Raw genomic sequence first — 22,482 nt, 5'->3', positions numbered from 1 at the left:
CTCCATTAGGAAAATGAAGCTCCTCTTTGTCGAGAACTGCAGTTGGGCTGGGGAGGGGTCTGCATTAAAGTCAGGATGAGCAAAAGCGCCTGCATCACTGTGAGCTAGCCAGGTCACCAGATAGCTGGGTGTGCCTCTGAGCCCCTTAGTCCTCTCTGCTTTCTCTTTTCTCGTTAGTTATTTCTCTTTTCAGTTCCCCAGGTCCACAGAGAATTAAGGTCCTGCAGATTTTAGAGTAAATTCAAACAGCAGCAGGCTGTTGGTGCAGGAAGAGACCAAGGACCCTGAAACATCAGTGGCAAATTCTGAAACAAGCGACATAGGCCAACCCATACCTTGTCCCATCTACTGATCTCATGCTGGGTCCACTGTCAAGGGGCTCTCAGCTCCAAGCCCAAGAACCAGTCATTTCTTTACTAATGGAAGCTGTTTAAAGAGCCAGTGATTGGAGAGTACATTTCTTTTGCTGCCCCCTCACTTTGAGGCTTTGGAAACATGAAGGCTGTGTGTATTCTTAGCCATGGCCTCTTTCATGAGCATTCCCCACTTTCTCTTCTCAGGCATGGGGCAACTTCACTAAAAGACAATCTTGATACGAAATGGCAGCCTTAATTCTCTTTACCTGTATGTTGGTAAATTACATATTCCCTGCACTAGAGTATCCATGTTCCCACCCTGGTACCGTTACCTTATTTGGCATAAGGTGTTTCATGGACACTGAGTAAGTGGAGGAATATGAGATCAGGAGACTATCTGGATTGATCTCAAGGTTTCTTAAATAAAGGAAGCCAAAGAATCTGAAAATAGGTAGCAGGGAAAGAGGCAGGTGCTTTGAACCAAGGAATATAGAAGGTAAAAAACGAAGGACAGGCTCTGTTCTGGATTCTGTAGAAAACTACTACATTGATTATTTGCTACTTTGATATGCAGGACCACAAGACTTAAAAAAAAGGCGGGGAAGCTTAAAGCCACTAGGACTATACTTGTCTAAGACAACAATCACCTGAGGGTGACAGGCACAGAGGCACGCCCCTGTAACCACCTGAGGAGCATAGAGGCACACCCCTGTAATCACAGCACCCAGGTGCCTGAGACAAGAAAAGATAAACTCAAGGCCAGCCTGGGATACCTAAATAGTCGGAGGTCATGTGTCAAAATTAATGATAATAACAATGGTGATGCTACCTAACTGATTCTTCTTAGATAAAGATAAACTCAAGCACCATTTGCCTCACATTTCTTCTGACTCGTCTGCCTTAAACACAGACAGACAAACAGTCAGACAAACAGATAGACACACCACACACACACACACACACACACACACACACACACACACACACACACACACCCCTTGTCTTGATCTTCATCTCCTTGGCCACCGTCTTCCATTTACCTTTTGAGAACCTAGTACTTCAACTGTCAAATGTATCTACTTCTTCAACTTGCCTTTTTGGGGAGGACTACAGGTTACTTTTTGATTTCCAGTGTTTACCAATGTCCCTGACAAAAAGTTGCCTTTGCATTTTCAGTAAATAAGCATGACTCATCCCATCACCAGCAGGATAGTGCTGTTCATTCCCTACTAGCAGATGAAGGCGCTTGTGATCATAACTTCATCATTACCAGGAAACTCAGAACCCTAGACAATGCTTCCCTTCCCTTCTGGGAAGGCTCTCAAAACCACCCCCTTGAAAGAAGCATTGATCGCCCTTCCTAGCATCAATCAAAAAGTTAATCAAGCTTTTTATTATAAGGAGGAGTGATCATTGTCTTGAACAAAGAGGAGAAAGGAAATAAGAAACAACTAAAATCTTAGGCAATCCCCTATAGATACTAAGGCAAACATGATGCTTGCTACTGAGTGTCAACATGCCTGCACAGAGAACGTCTAGTGCAGTTCAAGCATTGGATGTGTTATCAATGGAAGTGTTTCCAGAGGGGACTGACGTGTGGGGGTAAGTGAGGGGGAAGCCCTACTCTGAATGTGGGTTGTACCATCCAATAGGCTAAAGACTGGGAAGTGAAGGAATTAGAAGAAGAAACTAGAATATGCATCATATGCATGCAAGCACCATTCTTTAAGTATGAATACGGCTGCTGCCACCATCCAGACATTACACTCCAGCAGCTTTGGTGTTTCAGTGTGGACTCAATACAAACAGTTCTCTAGGGAACTCTCGACTCTAGAGTCCCCATCAACTCTATCACCTTTGAGAGACCCTAGATAGATACAACAGAAGTGGAGGCAGTCTCAGACATCTCAGTATTTAGCATCTCAGACCCATAGCACCACAGAGCTTAGTAAACCTACTGCTAGGGTCACAGTGTGCTATCCATTCACTGACACCACATAAATAAGATCATGTAGCCATGTTAATAGGGCATATGACTTTGCTACCCATACCCAAGAAAATATAGCAGCCAGACAGGCCTGGTAAGTTAGATAATCTAGTTTATGGCTAATGGAATGGAATGCATACACACTCTAGGACTATGTCTTAGAGAGTATTCTTTGTATCGAATACAAAAGTATTCTTCCTTCCATGTTTAAAATGTTTAGTACTCCCAGAGTTACTTGGATGGCCCATGCTAGATTTATAACTCATGCCCTCAAATACTGATGAAGTCAATGAAATTAAACTCAGAGGGATTCTGGGAACACATCAAAATGTCTGTTGTTCTTCCTGTCTAGTTTGAACCACTGTGAATAACTCTTGACAGGCTTTCTTAAATCAAGTTAATAATGCATAGTACAAGCGCTTTCAGATGCCCAGTAGCTAAACCACATCAGCCTTCTTAGGAAAATGTCTAGCATGTGGGGGAGGCGGACAAAGGCTACTGCCAAAAGCCTTGCATACAAGAGATCTGGTGGCCTTGAGTGACTCACTTTAGAAGGCTTGTGTGTCTATACTGAAGTTCAAAAGTGGGAGCTGTTAAGGTGTTTACTAACCAAACTACAGCTTTTGCCCCAAACCAGATGTTAGTTATAGAAGCAGTTGAAGACAGTTATAACTGATTTGGAATCCTGAGGGCTTCCTGGGATACCTTCCAGCATTCTGGAAGACACGATGGCTCAAAACCTTCAAGGTTTTATCAGTGGCGTCACAGTAGGCTGTTCTAGTGCAGTGTTCTGAGTAGTTTTGCCATCACAGCAAATGGAAACTTTCTCTGGTACTTTTTATAGTATCTTTTACAAGTAGGGCAAGCTCTCAACAATAGATTATAATGGGGCATGAAATGAGGAAGGATAAAGAAAAAGAAAAGAAAGTCTAGGTTGAAAACTCACAGGAGTTGAACTAGATAGAACCTTTCTGAATCTACAGTGAGGGCTGGTCAAGGCAGTTGGCAGGTTTTATGAGCCCATGAGTTACTAGGCAAGGTCCATGACGCTTGGGGGAAAAGAACACCAAACAGAGCTGAGGGTGCCTCTCTCAAGGATGAATGCATAGGCTATCCATGGGCTGGACACACCAGCAATGCCTACCCATCTCTAAGGCCAACCACACCAGCAGGCTAGCCATACCAGGAATGCCTACCCATCTCTAAGGCTGGCCTCTAGGCTCCTTGTCCTCCTTTGGTATGTTAGAAAAAAAGACCCTGAACTAATATAAACACAAAGTATTTCTGGAATTCCAAACATGGTTTTTTTTCCTATCTCAAAGACTCAACACTCAAAATATATAAGACAGAACTTCAAGAAGATGGCTGCATGTCTTTTCATATGGATAAAGGGAACAATGAGGAGAAACAGATGGTCCTTGTTCTCACCCTGGTCTTCATTTCAGGGGTATAAATTTTCATGAGGAGACACTTCAACACCAAGCCCAGATGTGTGACTTCCTTTTACTTAATTGTTCTTAGAGCAAAGAACTTAAGGAGTGCTGTGGTTGGCTATTAATGAGCTAATCTCCAACTACTCATACCCTTGCTGTAGGTACAAGCTACAAGCTGCCATCGGAAGTTCTATCACTGAAACTCACCATCATACACAATGAGGTAGTAACACATGTGCTTGCTCAGTGATGCTGGCTGTAGACCAAACCTCATCACAATAAGCCAGCGGTTCTCAACCTTCCTAATGTCGAGAATCTTTAATACAGTTCCTCAAGCTGTGGTGACGCCCCACCATAAAATTATGTTTGCTGTTACTTCCTAACTTAGGATTTCGCTAGAGATATGAGTCATAATATAAATATTTTTGGGAGACAGTAGTTTGCAGACGGGGTCGAGACCCACAGATTGAGAACCACTGCAATCAGCAATATCCCATAAAATTGGGTTAATATCCTTCTCCTTCAAATTTCATTAAGTTGTGCACTCTCTATTCTTAAGCACATACTTTAGATGTGAGAACACGGAGGGCAAGACTCTTTTGAAAACAAAATGAGGACAAGCAAGATGCTTGGTAAAAGTGCTTGAAACGCAAGCCTGGAAACTGAGGTCAGTAACAGGAAGAATCAGTTCCCATAGTCTGTCCTCAACCCATCCCATCTGTCATGATGTGAGCATTGCTTTGACATCTTCCCCTTCCCCCACCCTCACTCTCCTGACCCAGCACTCACATACACACAATAATAATAATAATAATAACAACAACAACAACAACAACTTTAAAAAAACAGAGCAAGATTGCTAGTATCTTTAACATTAACTGAACCAACCATAAGAAAAGAAGTCATCATACGTGTCAAGGGCCAAAAATCTATTTGCTTCATTTTCCATTCATATTAACCTGTACAACTGGTCATATAAGACAGAATAACCATATTGGTTTAAGACAGAGAAGGCATAATTCCTGCTACAGACTAAAGGTGAGCAGTCTCTGTGTGGCATAGTGCTCTCAACCATGGGTGGCACTGTGAATGTTATCTACTGACCAGCATCCTGCAAACAGAGACATGATGTTTCATAAAGCATTAGATCCTAGCGCCCCAGAAGTCAGAAGGCTCCAATGACATTTCTGGCAACACAAACAAACAAAACAAAACAAAAAAACATAACAATACCATTTGCTTTGATATGTAAGAAAAGGACTGATTCACATAGAGATATGAGAAAAAGAAAGGAATTTAAGGAGCACTGAGCTGAATGGAATTGTATTTGGACCCAAAACTCCAGTCAAATGCAGAATAGAAAAGGGATTCCAGAAAGAGCTGGTTTTGTTGCAGCTTTAAACACATTCAGGTCATAATACCACTTTCAACACTACCTGCCAGTGACTGGATTTAGGAGATTTCTTAATAAGCATTGATGTCTCCTAAAAAGCTAAAACACACAGAAATACTTTTTTTAAATTTATTTATTATAAATACATGCCTGCATGTGTGCCTGTATACCAGAAGGGGTACCAGATCTCATTACAGATGGTTGTGAGCCACCATGTGGTTGCTGGGAACTGAACTCAGGACCTCTAGAAAAGCAGCCAATGTTCTTAAACCTCTGAGCCATTTCTCTAGCCCACACAGAAAACTTTTAACACAGAAGATCTGACTGGACTCTGCACGCCTGTGTCTTCTATGTGTAAGTATGAGAAAACAAAACCAAAGCACCTTCTATAAGGCAAAGTTTAAGTCAGATCCAATATAGTTTTTTCTTAAAATTTATTTATTTTATATATGTGTGTACACTGTCGCTGTCATCAGACACACCAGAAGAGGGCATCAGATCCCATTACAGATGGTTGTGAGCCACCATGTGGTTGAACTGAGGACCTCTGGAAAAGGAGTCAGTGCTCTTAACCTCTGAGCCATCTCTCCAGCCCCTGATATAGTTTTTAATACATAATTTGACTTACAGTATAATCAGATGGTTATTAAAGTTGTATTTCAGCTATGGTCATGAATACATTTACAGTAAATATTTTCAGTGTAGACAGGACTTGGCATGTGATATTCTCAGTATGAGATTGAAACAACATGTGATATTTTCAAGTCTGGACTCATGCAAGGATTTGGGGATTACATCAACAAACATATGCTATTTATCTTGCATTTTAAAATCATCCCCCCAATATACCCCCTTATTTGTAGATGTAAAATGTGAATACATTTATCTATGATCTATAGAGTCACAGATATGCATTTACACATTCTTCTTTTTTTTTTTTTCCCGGAGCTGGGGACTGAACCCAGGGCCTTGCGCTTGCTAGGCAAGTGCTCACCACTGAGCTAAATCCCCAACCACATTTACACATTCTTACATTGAAAGTTCATTTGTTTTGGGAGCCACGCATGAACATAAGGATTCCCTGTTACTCATCATCCTTTGAAAACTCAGGTATGATTTCACTACCACTGAGGCTAGATCTATTTTTAAAGGCATTATTTGGTGGTCTTCTCAGGTGCCAATAATTACACAGATATGCATCAGATTCATTAAACACTGGTGAGGACAAGGAGCAACTGGCCAAGGCCAGTAGTGTGCACCCCACTGCTCACAGGTTAAGAGCTCCCCAGCCATGACAGACTCACAGCGCTAAAGCATACCTGGGCTGAGGGTCCTATCAGAACCTGGGGCTCTAAGTGCTTTCAACATTCCAGAGTTGTTTCCTAACCTAAGTGGTCTGAGATGTGGGGCATAGGCACTAGGAATATAGAGGCAGTCGGCTTGGTCACAGCACTGCCCACTATACCCAAGGAAAACTGGATCCTTCCTTAGTAGAGATGTCTTGTTATTTTCATGGATGCCTGACTTGTATAATATTACCTGTGTGCAATGATCTCTCTTGTTCAGATCAGTCTTCTCTCCCCTCGACTGCAGGTAACTGAACCTACAGAACTCTGTACATGCTGGCAAATGTCATGCCACTACTACTGATACCACTGAACCAAATCTCCAGCCCTCAGTCTCTATTTCAATCATATATGCCCATTGCCTCACTGTTGGTGGTGGTGGTGGTGGTGGTGGTGGTGGTGGTGGTGGTGGTGGTGGTGGTGGTGGTGGTGGTGGTTTCCTTGTTGGAGGAACATGTACCTCAGACTAATTTGGAACTCACTATGTAGGCAAATTATTTTACAACAACTCTACCCCAGATATCCCAGTGCTGGGACTGCAGGTCTGTGATCCTCTATACACAGTCTTAACTTTCCTATGAGTGTGTGTGTAAGCATGTGTGTGTTTATAATAGCACCTCTCTTTAACAGAGATCCTCCAATACAAAATCCTCCAATAAGTGTCCCTATTTGGCAGGTTTAATGGGTTTGTTTTACATAGATAGAATCCAGCAAAAGAATGAAAATAAATAAATAGGATTGGGGAAAAGTAACTATGATGAAAGAGTTTATAAAGCTTACTGGAATTTACACTGTAAAAACCTTAACTCAATGTGTGCACATCAAAGCCTGCTTGCCCAATGACTGTCGCCATGCTCCAAAGGGAAATGATGACTACAAAGAGTTTTAACATAGGATAGAAGCGAGACACCCAAAAAGAGCTTTCTTCAGCCACATAAACTAAACTGAGCTAAAGTCACTGCTCCCCTCTCAGTAATGCCTCAGGAAACTTAGCTACTTATGCTCCCTTAGTCCTAGGATCAGTGAAAGCGTGAATCACTCTATTCGAAGACGGAAGACATTTGTATACTCTACCTCCTTGAAGTTATCAAAAGCTGATAAAATTATTTCATGCCCGCCTCTGACAAGACAAACAGCTGCCAACAGCTCCAAGACAAGAGCTTTTGTTCTGTCAAAACAAGAAGGGGAAAGAAAGACATAAATCACTGAAGAAGACAGGATGAGTCGTCTGCTCCTTCCAGGATGAACACTCGAGGAGTAGAGCATTGGCCTGCATACTCATTAAACCCTCGGTAACTGAGGGACACCAAGCACATTCTGGAACCTCCCTAAATACACAGTCTGTGGTGACTAGAGAAGGTGTGTGTGGTGGTCAGCTTTAACTAAGAGTCTAACAGGGCAAAATTAAAAATCAGCTGGAATTAATGCTTTTCACTTCTCTTGCAGGAACAGAGCCATGAAAATTCCACATGACAGGGTTCTAGTATTTCTTCTTATGCAGGAGACCGGAAAAGTACCAGGTTACAGCTGTGCTCATAGAAAAATATTTTCTCTCACTCAACAAAATAAAGTTGCATCTAAAATCACTTTGGAAGAAGAAGCCAGAGATGAAGTCTGCAAATAAAACGTGAACAAAGAAACAGTATTGGGTCTTCATCATGAGACTGCTTTAGCATTTCGTCTTCATTCTGGAATAAAAACTGCCAACCTCTTTAACAAAGAGGGTTCTGATACCCCACAGTGTCAACTGTCTTAAGAAAAATGAATAATGACCTCCCTGTGGTGAAGGCAGGAACCAGGACTCATATGACTATTTTGGATTTTCGTAAACTACAAAAGCAACCACAGAACCAAAATATCCAATATGTATACAGGACTTCACAATTTATATTCTCTTCTCCATTAAAAGATTCAATTTATCCTCAGGGTTTCTTTTTTTAAACGAGAATCAATACTTTTTTAGATAATTCAGTTCTTAACTATGTATTTGAAGGAGAGGTACACAACTGAAATGCAGACATCACCAGAAGATGAAATATTTATTGTACATCAAGCAAAAGGCAGATGTGAGTGAAAGAACTGCAGTACATGACTCTGGTCTTGACGGTACACATAATGGGAAGCCATGCACGTACCATTAAATGTGTGTGTGTGCTTCTTTTTCTGTTCATAACTAAGCTGCATGTGTCAGGATAGCCTGGTGGGCTGCTTGGCTTTCATATTACCTGGTGTATCTAAAGCTTTGTCAAGACGCTCCCGGTCTCCATGCCTGGTGGACTGGCAACCCAGTCCTGCCTACCACACATTTCAGTAGAGCTGTAGAGAACCAGGTCACCCAGGGATTGAAAGGTAACAGAGAAGACTGGGAGCTGTCCCAAGTGCTCAATTCTGTTCCCTACAGGAGAGTAGCCAGGCGAAAGTGAAAATTCTACACAGTCATAGGGTTTACAGCCAGTCTTGCCTGGGGAGAGCCACTCTTGGAAGGATTCCAGTTCTAAAATGGCTGACTCTGCTTCCCTGAATGTTACAAAAGATGCTTACCTGGGATTCTTGTTGTTCAGACTTAGTGCAATCTCATTGACGGCGTGTGGATGAGACATGACCATGTTGAAACCATACTGAAATGCAGAGGGGAAAAGCAAAGCATTATATCCAAAGTTTCAATGTTAACTAAACCACAAACACTTGGGCTGGCGGGCTAGCTCGGTGTAAGTCGGCCTCCCATGACTAAACTCCAGATCCAATCTCTAGCACTGCCAAACCCCACGACATTTGCTACTTCAGATGACTCGTGTCCTCAACAAAGGCAGTGGAGTTCCTAGCATGTGAGCATCAGAACATGCATCCTTCCCAAAATTTTGGAAACACTGCCATCCCTTCAAAGGTACTTGGAGCAAGAGCATCCTTGAACTATATGAATGAACTTTGTGTTTTTCTTTATTAAACTAGTGAAAAGACTACTCTAGTGACTCAAAAGTTGTGCATGCACTGAATCATTTTGAAAATGAAACAAAATCAAGCCCCGACTGAATTCCCGAGATCCACCCAGGTCATTTTACTCTGCATTTCTACCACCAAGCTCTGAAATCTGATTTTTTTCAAGCATCCAGGATGACTCCATGAGACAGCTAGGGTTGACCTTTCCCAGCTTCTGCTCCTCCTCCCACCTCTTCCACCACCCCTGGCAATGGCCATTTTGGTGCACACCTTCCCATAACTCCATACAAACAAGCTACCCCACAACAAGAATCTGGAGCAATGACTGTGTTTTCTAAACACACGCACAGTTTAGCTCCTCTTCCTCTCATAGTGAGACAATCCTAAGCCACCCACTGACAAGTGAAAAATAAAAAGAAGAAAAAAAACTTTTGAGGCTGAGGCAGAAAAATGAGGTTAGGGGTCAGGATGGACTCATAGCAAGGCACTATCTCCCCAAAACAAAACTTTCTAAAGCTTCAGTCAATCATTGACCGGGGTATCTCCTCTCAGAGATAAACACTTCTGTGCTCCAACCTGAGGCCAGCCCATCCACTTGAATCCTTGAGGTCACTCCCTCTCATCGACTCCACATTATAGGAGGCAGCACAGTGACGTGCAGCTGTAATCCTAAAACTTTGCAGGTGCAAGCAGGAGGAGCAATTCAAAGAGTTCACAGCCAGCCCGGTCTACTCGAGATCCTTCCTCAAAAATACAAAGAATGTGAAATGTTCTGAATGCTCCACAGGCCTATTTGTCTCTCTCCACTGATTCATTACCATTAGCTTACTGTACAACAATACCCTAGCTTGACAGCACGGCCAGTGTGCAGCCACACTGTCCCATTTGGGTGCTATCCTTTACAACAGCAAAGACCCCTCAAACATGCAAGGTCTAGAGATTTCTTTCCTTCCTCTCACTGTGTGTTCTGGAGGCCACTCCTATTCAGTCTTTCACCTCCCACCCCTGAAGCTGTTCTTGGCTGGATCTCCACGTGCACTTAGCTAAACCCTGGGGCTAAGCCTCATTCATCTTGCATGACTTAGCAGAAGCATCAGACACAGCTCGCAGCACTTCCTCTGGATGGATGGCTTTTGCCCTCTTGGCTGTTTCTCACTCTTTTCTTCTTCTCGGCTTTTCTCTCTCTGACATTTAGGTGGAGTGCCTTAAGGGCCCATATTAAGAACCTCCTCTCTCCCTACTAGCCCAGTGTCATAGTTTCTGATACCATTTTTATACTAGGCTTTCAAATATCTATTTTCAACCCACACATCCCACTCAGTATTCAGCCTGGCTTATCCCACTTCAGCTCACTCTCTGGAGGCCAAATAGACATCTCAATTAAAGTCTGCCAAACAGACTTCCTGCTGATCTCTAGCAGACCTGCTGATCCTGTAGTAGCTGGCAACTTCATGTTAGAGACCCAGGATGGACTCCTGGTACCAGCTCTACTACTCACCTTCTCCCTCAACACACACCCAAATGCTGTGACCCTTACTGTCCATCCAAGGAGAGCCAGAACTTGACCACTTTTCTTATCTTTCCTCCTATAACTCTGAACATACCACCAGCAAAACTCATCCAAGTTAATGCCAGGCACTTCTGAAACAGGCCACCTCCCTTTGCCTCCACACCCAAAGGCCAACGCTGTACAGAAGCCATAAGGATCCATCCCATAAAACCAGATATCACACTACACCCTCAGAACACCTTGTTTTCTATTTGTGGCAAAGCCGTGTCTGTCACCAGTCCATAAGATTCTACATAGTCCCCGTTGTTATTTCTGCTTTTATCTTTACTTCTCCTAACTCCTTTTGCCCCTGCCATCCTGACTTCCCTTCCTGCTCCAGAACCCTAGAATCATCTTTCTTTAATAGCCCTTCCTCTGTCTGCAGGTCACTTACTTCCTAAGTCTCATAATTACTACATCCTCAGTGACACCGTCCTAGCAGCCAATCTGGAGAATCTACATACATACATACATACATACATACATACACACACACACACACACACACACACACACACACACACACACAAATACATACATACATACATATATATGGCATGTCTACCCCTTTTCTGATTCCTTTATCAGTAGTATTTAGTAGCAATAATTCAAAGTCTTCCTGGATTAGAACCTTGTACAACTCACTAGCCATATGGAGGGTATTGCTTAACTCTCAGTTTTCTCAGAAACAAAATATGTGTGTGTGGAGGTGGGGTGGCGGGGGTGGTAACACTGTCAACCTCACAGGGATATATAGTTGCAAGAGTTTACAGGCATAAAACCCTGAGAAGTGAACAGAGCAGGTGACCAGCTTTAGTTTTATTCATCACCATTACGGTCTGGGATACTCCGTATACACGCTATCAGTGCAATCTTGCCATGATTACGGCCCCTGGAAAGTAAGCTCTTGACATGGTTTTAGGGACTGCAGCATTCTCAGTACTTAGAAGACTGTCTCTGTCTGGCGAAGCACCGAAAAACTCTAACTGGTGGGGGGAAGACCAAAGCATGCTTGATCCACACTCCAATATTGGGTTTGAATGCTAACATGGACCCTCATGCATCTGGTCCCTGACCTGGGAATCTCAGTTTTAAGCTGAATCTTTTTTTTTTTTTTTTGGCTAATCTATTCTTACAGTCCTATTCATTTACCCTAGATCCTGAACACACTCAGTTTCCACGCTGCTATGACATGTAAGGAATGCACATGCAACACTAATTTCCAGCCATAGCATGACCAGCCAAAGCAGGGATGTGCCCTGTTAACAGTGTCCCACATGCTCCTTGTGGACACTAGGAAACACCAATGCTAACACATAATGATAACTTCTCGATTAACCACCACATCAGCCAGTGTACCCGGGGCTCATTACTGCTCTTCTAAAGTGCTCCATCATTACTCACGACTAGAGGCTTAGTTCCCATGGTACTCAGACCTTTACCAACTAACAGGACAACTTGCCATTTTGTGATGAATTATAAATACTGAGATATACAAACATGGAAGTTAATATTGGACATTAGAATGAATTGGACTCTTCTAAGTAGAATCTCATTAAATTAAGATCTTAACTTCAAAGAGATATATGAATATCAACATACATGGAGGGAGGGAGGAAGGGAGGGAGGGAGAGAGAGAGAGAGATGGTCAATCTGGGTCTTATTCTATCAGAATCTTGTACAGGACTGAAGCAAACATACTTGATAATTGAACACATACCTGGTAATTCATGATGGCCCGTAAACACATGATACAAACATGAACATCATCTTTCTTACTCACTAATCTTGAATTTTTCAAGGTTCTTCTGCTTGGCAAGGTATTATATCTAAAAAGAAAGGGGGGGGTAACTTATAAAATGACAGACTACAGTCAGTACAAAGCACAACCACTTAAAGAGATTCACATTGCTCTCTACTTTGACAAGCACCTAGGTAAGAACTGCAGGCCCAAAATATCAACACCGACCACTGCAGAGGGCAAAGCCCCCATGGTTCTGTGAGCCTGTCATTGTCTTTCCAGGCTATCTTCCTGAAAAGTCTTCCCACTTCCTACTATCAACCCATCACAGAAGAGAGAGCATATGAGACCGCTGAGACCTTGGGACAATCACAGTCAGGGGGCTGATCTGGGTTTGCAGAAGCACATGAATGCAGATTACACCTGCTAATTCTAACAACAGATGCGGGACTGAAATTTAGCTCAGTCCTTGCTCTCCATCTACCTGACCAGATTTTAACCATTTCCTCCAGTTGCTGCTCTCACACGTCTCTGCTTTAAGAGTTTAAACCTACTGGAAGTCACACATTACTGCTTCCGGCTTCACCTTGAGATATTAGACCCTGGAGCATTAGTTCTCTATAAATGCCTCCAAACAGGACACATGCCTGTCTGATATGGCAGCTAAAACAAAGGAAAATGTGCTAAAACATCAGAGTTCAAATGCTTTAGTGTTACAATGAATTTAATCAACTTTACAGTACTTAAGTTTATTTTACCTTGCAAATATTACAGAGCAGATAATGTGATATAATGCATACAAAGCAGGTAACGCACAATGTAACACACTGCACAAAAAAACAGGTGACACTAACAGCTTCAACTGAAGCTTTGCCTCAGAGCAGAAACACAGGAATGTCAAGCCCATATGTAACACATTCAAATTTGTAACCGGATGGGGTTGGGAGGAGTCTGAATGTGGAAGAGGGAATGCTGGGAGTGGAAAGGAGTAAGAGCAGGTTGAAGTCAAACCAAGTTTCAAGGATGGTTCCACACATGTGAAGCAAGCAAGCATAGGGAATAACTTAGCAGCCCAGGACCCTCTGTGGTTGGGCCGTGTATACACGCCCTCTCTGAATGATATACTTAGCAACCTAGGGCCCTAACCTCTATCCAGCTACACCTGAACCTTCTTTTTTAAATGATGGAAATAAGTCACTGACCTCTCTGACCTCTTGATAATGTCCCACTTTGGCACAGAACTCACATGTCACTTTACCATAACTCCAGCCAGCACATGACTAAGGACACACTTCCTGGGGGTTTCCAAGGCTGGGTGGATTCAGAGAACTGCCATCCAGCCAGCTCATGTAAGCACATGAGTTATAGAGCAAGTGTATCATCACTGCTTTATACCAAGGAATACCACATAGAACTGCTATTAGGCGGGAGCAAGGAGGAGCTGCAAATATGTTTTTCGGAATCAACTTTTAAAATACATTTATTATGTATGTCACGTGCATCTCAATAAAAAAGGTTATGGGAATATAGTTCAGGGGTAGAGTATTTGCTTAGCATGAATGAGGTCCTGGGATCAATCTCTAGAACTTATTTTTAAAATGTACATTATATAAGATCTCCTTTGGAAAAATCAATGAAACATATTTATTTATCAATGAGTCCCTATGCTCAAAAGCAACAAATCTATTTTTTTTCCCAAAATGTACACTACCTGGCTTAAACATTCCTTTCCCTGATTTTTATACAAAGCTGCAGAAGGAATGACAGGTAACAGTAGAAAATGTGTTTAAAAATCATAACATTACAAAGCTGTAAAAACCCAATAGGACGACCAATGATAACCAGCCATAGTGATAATGACTAAGGGCGACTTGTATCATTAACTCCAAAATGTTCTCCACACAGGGAAGAAAACTGAAGCTCAGAGAAGTTATATCACATGGCAAGTATGAGACAGAAGACCGGACCCCAGGCCCTTTCTCAGACTGAGGGCCACTGTGCTCTACCAGTTGCTTTTCAACAGCACAGGACAGCACAGCACTGTTACCTTGTAAAGACTGCAGCTCCAGTTCCTCCTGTCCAGTCCCTTCATGTCAGTTAGGACAGGCTGATGCTATTCCTGTCAATCACGTTTAGGTCTCACTGCCTGCCCTCAATACTAATGGACGCTTGATTAGGGTATAATTTACCTCCAGCGTTGCCTCAGGGCGTTTTTTGAAAAAAAAAATTATATCACTGACTGCCTAAATAAGCAAGGATTTCTCTGTTTAAATCTTAGTCTCATGCATTATTTTCTAGGAAATGGAGTTGGTGTGTGTTTGCTTGTTTGCTTTTACGTGATGGGATATTGTACTTGCTATTGTAGATGTCGCATTCTAAACAAATTTCTTCAAGTTAAATAAATGAAACTTGTAAACTATCATAGTATTTTCAAAATCTGTGAGGTAAGATTTTAGAGAACGTCAAAGGTTAATATAATACAGTCATAAGTACATTTTTCTGTGTGCACATCTCACAGAACTTCATAACTTCATAATTAGATTTTTATTTCATTTGATTTAATTCCTGTCTCAAGGAATTACTGTCAGTTGTGCTAGGTTTTAAATCAATCCCTGTTTATGAGTAAGCAAATATTATTTAATAAATAGTTCTCTAGGGAGTTGGTTCTATAATACCGCCAGAATGACCCTCAAATCCCAATAATATTGGGACTAAAACTCTATTGGTCATTTATTTTTCTACATAGACCCAAGGACAGGGTGAACAATCTAAAAAGAAACCTAAGTAAATTTCTTGCTTCTGTTTCTGTTTTTCTGATGTTTTTGGTTTGTTCCATTTTTACTGAGACTTAGTCTCACTCTATAGCCCAGGCTGGCCTGAACCTCACTATGTAGCCCATACTTCCCTCAAACAAATGGTATTCTCATCTTCTTACTTTAACTTCTCAAATACCGGACTTATAAAACTGGCCAAGTCTCTCATTTGAGGCATGTAAACATTTTTAAGTCCTCCTGTTTATGCTAATCTCTGCTAAATACCAATAGAAAGCAAAAGATAAAGATTTTCTTTCTGTGGAGTTTAGGAAACAATAGATAAATAAATATACAAGTTGGGCACTGTGCAACAGGCATTTGGAGACCACCATCTGCCTGCCTGCCTGCCTGCCTGCCTGCCTGCCTGCCTGCCTGCCTGCCTGCCTGCCTGCCTGCCTGCCTGCCTGTCTGTCTGTCTGTGTTATAGCCAGGATGTGGGAAAGAATAAGTTCCTGAGACATACGAACTGGAGAGAAATTACTGGAACAGTAAAGGGAGGAACAAAGTATGTGACACAATGAACAGCACAGGGAGGAACAAAGTATGTGACACAATGTATTACGGACCCCAAGGTTGGTATCTACTGCCACGCTGACAGTCTTTGGGTCACAAGATGACCATATGCAAAACAAGAGTAGCCCAGAAGCAGAACAGTCTGGTTGCTTTCTTTAGAATTCCTGCCATTAACAGGAAAACACGAGGGCTAAAGATAATTCTCTAGAGAAAACAACATCCATTTCTCATACATCACTTCTAAGGACTGCTTTGCTATCTCCTCAAGCACTGAACTAAAACTGTAGATGCTACACTGGCATTCAAGACAAGATTCCATTCTGGGTGAGATGCCCAATGAGAATTCAGAGACAAACCTATACAAATACAGTAAATTATTGGAAAACTGACTTGATATCAAAACTAAACAGAAGGTGGACGTGGGACTTGGACACATAATCAGAGAAGAAGGAAGATAGAGGCAGAAGGATGGATAATTCAGTGTCACTCTGGGCTAGATGAAATCCTGCCTCTTAACAAAACAACACATACGTCACAAAATGGGCAGGTTATATAGCTCGAGGGGCTGAGGGGAATGCTTGCTACACAAGCCTGGCAACTTGAGCTTGACTCCCCAGAACTCAAGTAGTAATAAAAGGAACAACTATAACAAAGTTGTCCTCTGGCCTCCATACACACGTCATATGCACACATTAATAACTTTTAAAATGTATTCCTGACACTTGCATCAGTTTCATGCGTATCACACCAAGCATCAGTAGTTACATGTGTGCAAGAAGTTCCACAGCAATGCTAACATGAGCAGGGGACATAAAAACTAACTGGTATTTGCAAATATGTTCTGCAAGACCATATATTTACAGAATGTATCTTATTTACTTCTGCAGTGATACCTTCCACCTGCACCACCTACTTCACTCATAAAAATGAAGCTGCAAAGAGGCATACAGCAAGTACCGCAAACTGCACAGCTGGTTTTCAAAGTTAGAAACAAACACATTCTTCAGATAAGAGTCCATAATAAATTTAAGAACAAGTAACATGTCTATGACGACCCTGAGTACAAGATAAAGCCTCCATTCTAGAGCCAAAGCTATATGACAGACAATGCATTTGTTCAGAGACCTGTATTTACAAAACCCAAACAGTTAGTAAACAGGAAGAATCTAGCTACTGTTAACCCAGTAATCTCTATGACTATTTTTTAGATTTATTTATTTATTTATTTATTTATTTATTTATTTATTTAATGTATATGAGTACACTGTCACTGTCTTCAGAAACACCAGAAGAAGGCATCAGATCCCATTGCAGATGATTGTGAGCCACCTTGTGGTTGCTGGGAATTAAATTCAGAATCTCTGGAAGAGCAGTCAGTGCTCTTAACTGCTGAACCATCTCTCTAGCCCTTCAGCTAAGTCTTAACCCATCTATTGTTAAGTTATTACAACAGCACACATTAATTCATATACACATGAAGTTATTCCAGAGGATTGCTCAGTGGGTACAGGGCTCTAGGTTTGGTCTCTGGCATACATACATAAAAATTAGTTGATATGTTGGGTAAAAATTATATCTTTACTCTATGCTTCTATTATCTAATAATTGAGTACAAAATAGAACCTTGAAAGACTCCTTAACCATGCTGTTCCAACATCTGGAGAAAGATTTCAAAAAAAAAAAAAAAAAAAGAAAAGAAAAGAAAAGCTCTATGCAGGTTCATTGCCAACAATTTTGGCACTCTTACATTCAGGCACTATTAGCCAAAAGAAGGGGAAAGGGCATATAATTTTTCTATTGCAAAGGAGCATTCAGACTTAGATATCAAACAAGTACCTATAAATACAGGAACTAGGACTGCCATGGAAGCTGAAGGGAAGGTTCAACCCCACTGGAATGCAATCCTCCACTAGGATGTCACATCATTTGGCAGGACTAGGCTAACAACCATTCCAAAGTTTGTGCTAACAGCACTTTAACCAAAAACTGGGGAGGGGGATTGGTTTCCTCTTTTACCCTTTAGACATGACATCACTTGGGCATTTTTTTCTAAATCAATTAAACATAATATACATGATGCTTAAAAACTGAGCCAAATACTTTGCTAACTAGCCCCATAGCCAAAAGAAACAAAGCTGAGATAGTTATAGGAAGACAGTTCAAAGTATAGGAAAGGGAGATGGGAGAAGAGAGGAGGAGTCGAAGACACTGAGGGAGAAGAGGGAGGGAGAAATGGAATGCTGATTCTTTTTAATAAGGGCTGTAGTGATCAGTGTGTTTTATATTTCCACTCGGAGACCCAAACAACAGCTGGAACTGCTTTTCAATGTGAGTAAAAGTGAGGTGTCAGCTCAGGATATACAGAACAAGTCTCTGATCACCTACAATTTCTGACTTCCTGTCGTTTTTCCTTTGAAGGCATGGACAGCAGGCTAAGCAGCAAACAGCCCCGTGAAGAGTGTCCAAGAAAACCAGCTTACTTTTGTCATACTTTGACACTAAAGTCAAAGTATATCCATTTATCCTAAATTTTTTATAAGCTTTCAATAAATCATTACTGGCAAGCACAGCCTAGCCTCAAAGTACAACATGAAGTCTAGAATACTCTTTTCAGACTTACTGACTTATTTTTCCCTAAATGGACCACTCAGCACAGCAGTGACAAGGTGGGTACTTTCTCAATTCATTTACAGTGTTATCACTTTCTAAATCAGGTGACAAAATTTATAATCACCTTCTGCCACCTCATTTGCTGACAGATAACATTCATGGTTTGAGAAGAATATTTTTTCTTGTTAAATGATATTCTAGGCCAACAATAAGTCAAGTTGTGTTAGAGGGACAATTTTAAACAAATGATAACAAGAACAGAGTAAAGTTCAGTTGACAACCTAAAACCATAAAATCAGAATGATGATCTATAATTTGGGTGGGAACAAAGGGGGAGTGCATATGAGAATGAGAACCTCAGAGGAGATTCTCTCCTTCTCTAAGATGAAAACAGAGCAACTGGCAACTGAGTTCAAACTTTTTGGTTTTTTGTTTTGTTTTGTTCGTTTGGGATGTGTGTGTGTGTGTGTGTGTGTGTGTGTGTGTGTGTGTGTGTGTGTGTGTGTGTGCATGTGAGAAAGAAATAGAGACAGAGAGAAACTGACGCTAATAGTTGAAGCTGAAACTGTGGCAATTTCCCCAAAACAAATTCTAGTTGAAAGTAAAATGTTACTTGTTGAAACCTGAAAGAGAACCTTAAGGAGCATAACTCACAAATAACCTTGTTTTACAAGCAAAATGGTCGGGAGTTGTTGCTACCATGCACTTATTTCCAAGTAGTATGAAATACCTGAGTTATGCTGAAGATCTCTCCTGGGTCATGTGGCTCTAGTGTGATACACTGTCTGAGAAGGATTACAAACCCTCCGTGGGCATTGATAGGCAAACAGGACATTTAGTGGGAGGAAAAAAAATACATTTCATATGAAGGAAGAGACAGGAGAGCACAGTGGGAACCCTTTCTCCTCCATTGATCTCAGGCAGAGAAGTTTAGCCCTTAGAGATAAGAATGGTGCCATTGCCAATGGTCCCTGTAGACAGTTAACCACAGGAAGCTCTCAGCACAGTGCCCAGTACATTGGCTCACTTATTGAAAGCTTTTTTGCCTGCATAAAAGTCATCGTACATATGTCTATGTTTTATATTCCCTCCTTAAACAACATGAGGAATGAGATGCCCAGGTCAGAAGTGTAAACCATAAGCCTAAACTCAGCTCTTTACTTAACCCATGGAAACAGGTATAATCTGTCGGATGACAATCTTTTTGTGAAATACTATTCCACAGAAACAGCAGCTAGAGGGGAAAAAGTGACATCTCATTCAGGCAGAATATTCATTTCAGAAGAGCTGCTAGTTAGTAGTTAATATTCTAAAGCAATGGGGCCACATTCATCCAAGTGAGAAGGTCAGCTGAGCTGGTCTCCATAACATTTCCACCTTTGAAATCTCTGACCTCTCTCTACACTAGAACTATCTCTGCCATACCACACAGCTCGTCTGTGAAAGGACAGTGTACTCCCCCTTTCCCAAACATGCCTGATCCTTAATGCACCATGCCCCATACCTTTTCACCTTACCTCACTGTACAGTGGCCTTTTCTTTACCCTGAAATCCAACTCCATCCATCACCAAAAGACCCAGTTTAAACTTCCAGGTCCACATTAGCTCTCCACTCATTCCTTAAAAACTCAAAATATTTGTTCTGTCTCTACCATGTCTTATTTGAGTCTAACAGCATTAATCTTGACTGCCTTAAAATTACTTTTTCTTGGACCTCAAATTCCACAGCCTTGGTCTTCAACACATGAGGTACACACATGTGCAGAGACGATCAGTTAATGAAGCTGGATCTGTAGCCACATTGGTGGAATCCGTCTCAACCAGAACTGGAGACAGGACATTTTCTGGCAAAAGCACAAGCCAGGTTTCTGCTTCATTGACATCAACACTTCTGTGGCCAAGCTTCAGATATACAATGGCTCAGAACCCAGCCACAGGAACAATTCAGGTGTGTGCTGTGCCATACGGTGTTTCACAATCAATATGAAATAGTTTGAAAATATCAAGTTAAATCCAAGAAAAAAAAATTGTACTAGCATCAGGATTTTGTTCAAAGAGTTTGTATTTAATAATGGAGTATTTTTATTTTTATCTAATCAAGATTTATGAGTTGTTAAAATTTGCTGAAATCTCATTTCTTCCAAATTTGACAAGGGATACTGGTAAGAGGTACTACCTAGAGATGGGACAGAGAAAACTGTTTTATATCAAAATGTGTTTGGTACAAAGATTTATTCATTAAGCAAAACTACCAGAATAAAACATCTCCAAAAAAACACCATATTTTCAAAAGAAATTTGATATTATTAGAAATGCATTCACCTGCAAAGAGTCCAATTCTTAGAATGAGGAGCTATAATATGATAACACAATGAATGGATCTGTGTACAAGGGAGCAGGGTGACACAAAGGTTACCATATTGTAACATGAAGAATGGTCGTTAAGACCAGGCCACCATGCACTGTCAGCTCCCTCGGGTGTTTTCTCCAGTGACTTACAAGATGCTCCAGGTGGAAGCCTCATCATCAGTGTGTAAACTGAAGCTGCTCCAAAGGCAGCAGAAGGACAAGTAGCTCAGGTGGCACTGGAGCAGAAGAGAGCCGGGCAGGGAAGCCAGCCTGGTGGTGATGTAAGAGGTGGATAAAACCAGAATGAGACAGTGGGACAAGAAAGGACAAAGCAGAGACGACAATCAGAAATGAGATGGCAGAATGAGAGAGAAAGCAATAAGATGAAAACCAGAACTTGAAGGAGTGTTGAGAGCAGAGGAAGAAAGGGGAGAGAAAGAGGAAGAGAGGAAAAAAATGTAAACAACCCTTGAGTATATGAAGAGTAACATGTAACACACAGCTGGGCTCCACCCAACTGCTGCTGACTCACAACAACTAAACTACTATTGATATACATTGTTTAGAACCATTAATTATGAATGAATAAGTAAATGGCATTCAAGTAGCCACCATGTTGAGCCTCTGATGAAATTCAAGTATCCCCGTCCCTGGGTTTTCAATCTATTGAAGCACAACACCTTCAATAGTGATGGCGGCTTCCTAGTTATCTTTGAGCATGCCTGCCAGAAAGGTCAAGTAGCTTCCATGTCTCTCCAAACAATATTCCCATTGTGCCTACCACTATATTTTTTTTTTGGTGTTACATTCTAATTAAAAATGTAGTTAGGCAAGGTCTACCCTGAGTTAACTGTGAAGCAGTCTGGGATAGTTCTGATGTCCCTGAGTCCTGCCTTTCAAGGTTTAGAGCATGAATTACTTAGAAAAATGAAACTGTGTTAGACAGAGATTAAAAAAAAAAACCTAAATTTTACTTCATAAATTAAATCACTTTATGTAATTATAGTCAAATATTAGAAAGCATTTTTATTTGAGTATCAAGATGCTTATGGAACTTCTAAATCAGAACACATATTCCTCTGCCCATGTGCGAAGCTGACACACACTAGTAGGTTACATAGCCATTGGCCCATTGCAAACACTGGGAGGTGAGCTACAACATTGTTCTTTTATTTCTGAATCAATTTATCCTAAATCTATCAAAACTTTTGGCATTTGCTAACAAGGAAATCTGAAAGGTTTATTGGAGCCCTCACAGTCACACATCAAATTCATCAGCAGAACTGATGTTCATTACAGAGAGGGACGACATTCTCTTAATCATCTCAAGACTAAAACTCAAGTCAAAGAAGTAAAAGTTCATAAAAACACAATCCAATGTGAAATGTCCTGGAAGCCATAGGCTCATGGGCTCCAACCTGACATTTGCAAACTGTGACCCGAACCCACAGTGAT

At 41.3% G+C, this 22,482-nt stretch overlaps 1 protein-coding gene across 12 annotated transcripts in view; it reads right to left on the bottom strand.

Moving 5' to 3' along the window:
• The window catches only part of Fmnl2 (formin-like 2), a 275,441-nt gene that overhangs the window by 55,092 nt on the left and 197,867 nt on the right, over positions 1 to 22,482 (bottom strand). For all 12 annotated transcript variants that reach the window (XM_087655116.1, XM_087655115.1, XM_087655118.1 and 9 more), the window contains 3 exons: positions 12,722 to 12,830; positions 9,057 to 9,133; positions 7,590 to 7,683 (listed from right to left, as the gene is read on the bottom strand). In XM_087655116.1, coding sequence (XP_087511242.1) covers positions 7,590 to 7,683; positions 9,057 to 9,133; positions 12,722 to 12,830 — 280 coding nt within the window. The remainder of the gene's footprint in view (positions 1 to 7,589; positions 7,684 to 9,056; positions 9,134 to 12,721; positions 12,831 to 22,482) is intronic.

Source organism: Rattus norvegicus, chromosome 3 (assembly GCF_021556685.1).
Source record: "Rattus norvegicus strain SHRSP/BbbUtx chromosome 3, alternate assembly SHRSP_T2T, whole genome shotgun sequence".
NCBI lineage: Eukaryota > Metazoa > Chordata > Mammalia > Rodentia > Muridae > Rattus > Rattus norvegicus.
This window is presented reverse-complemented; position numbering and strand designations above follow the sequence as displayed.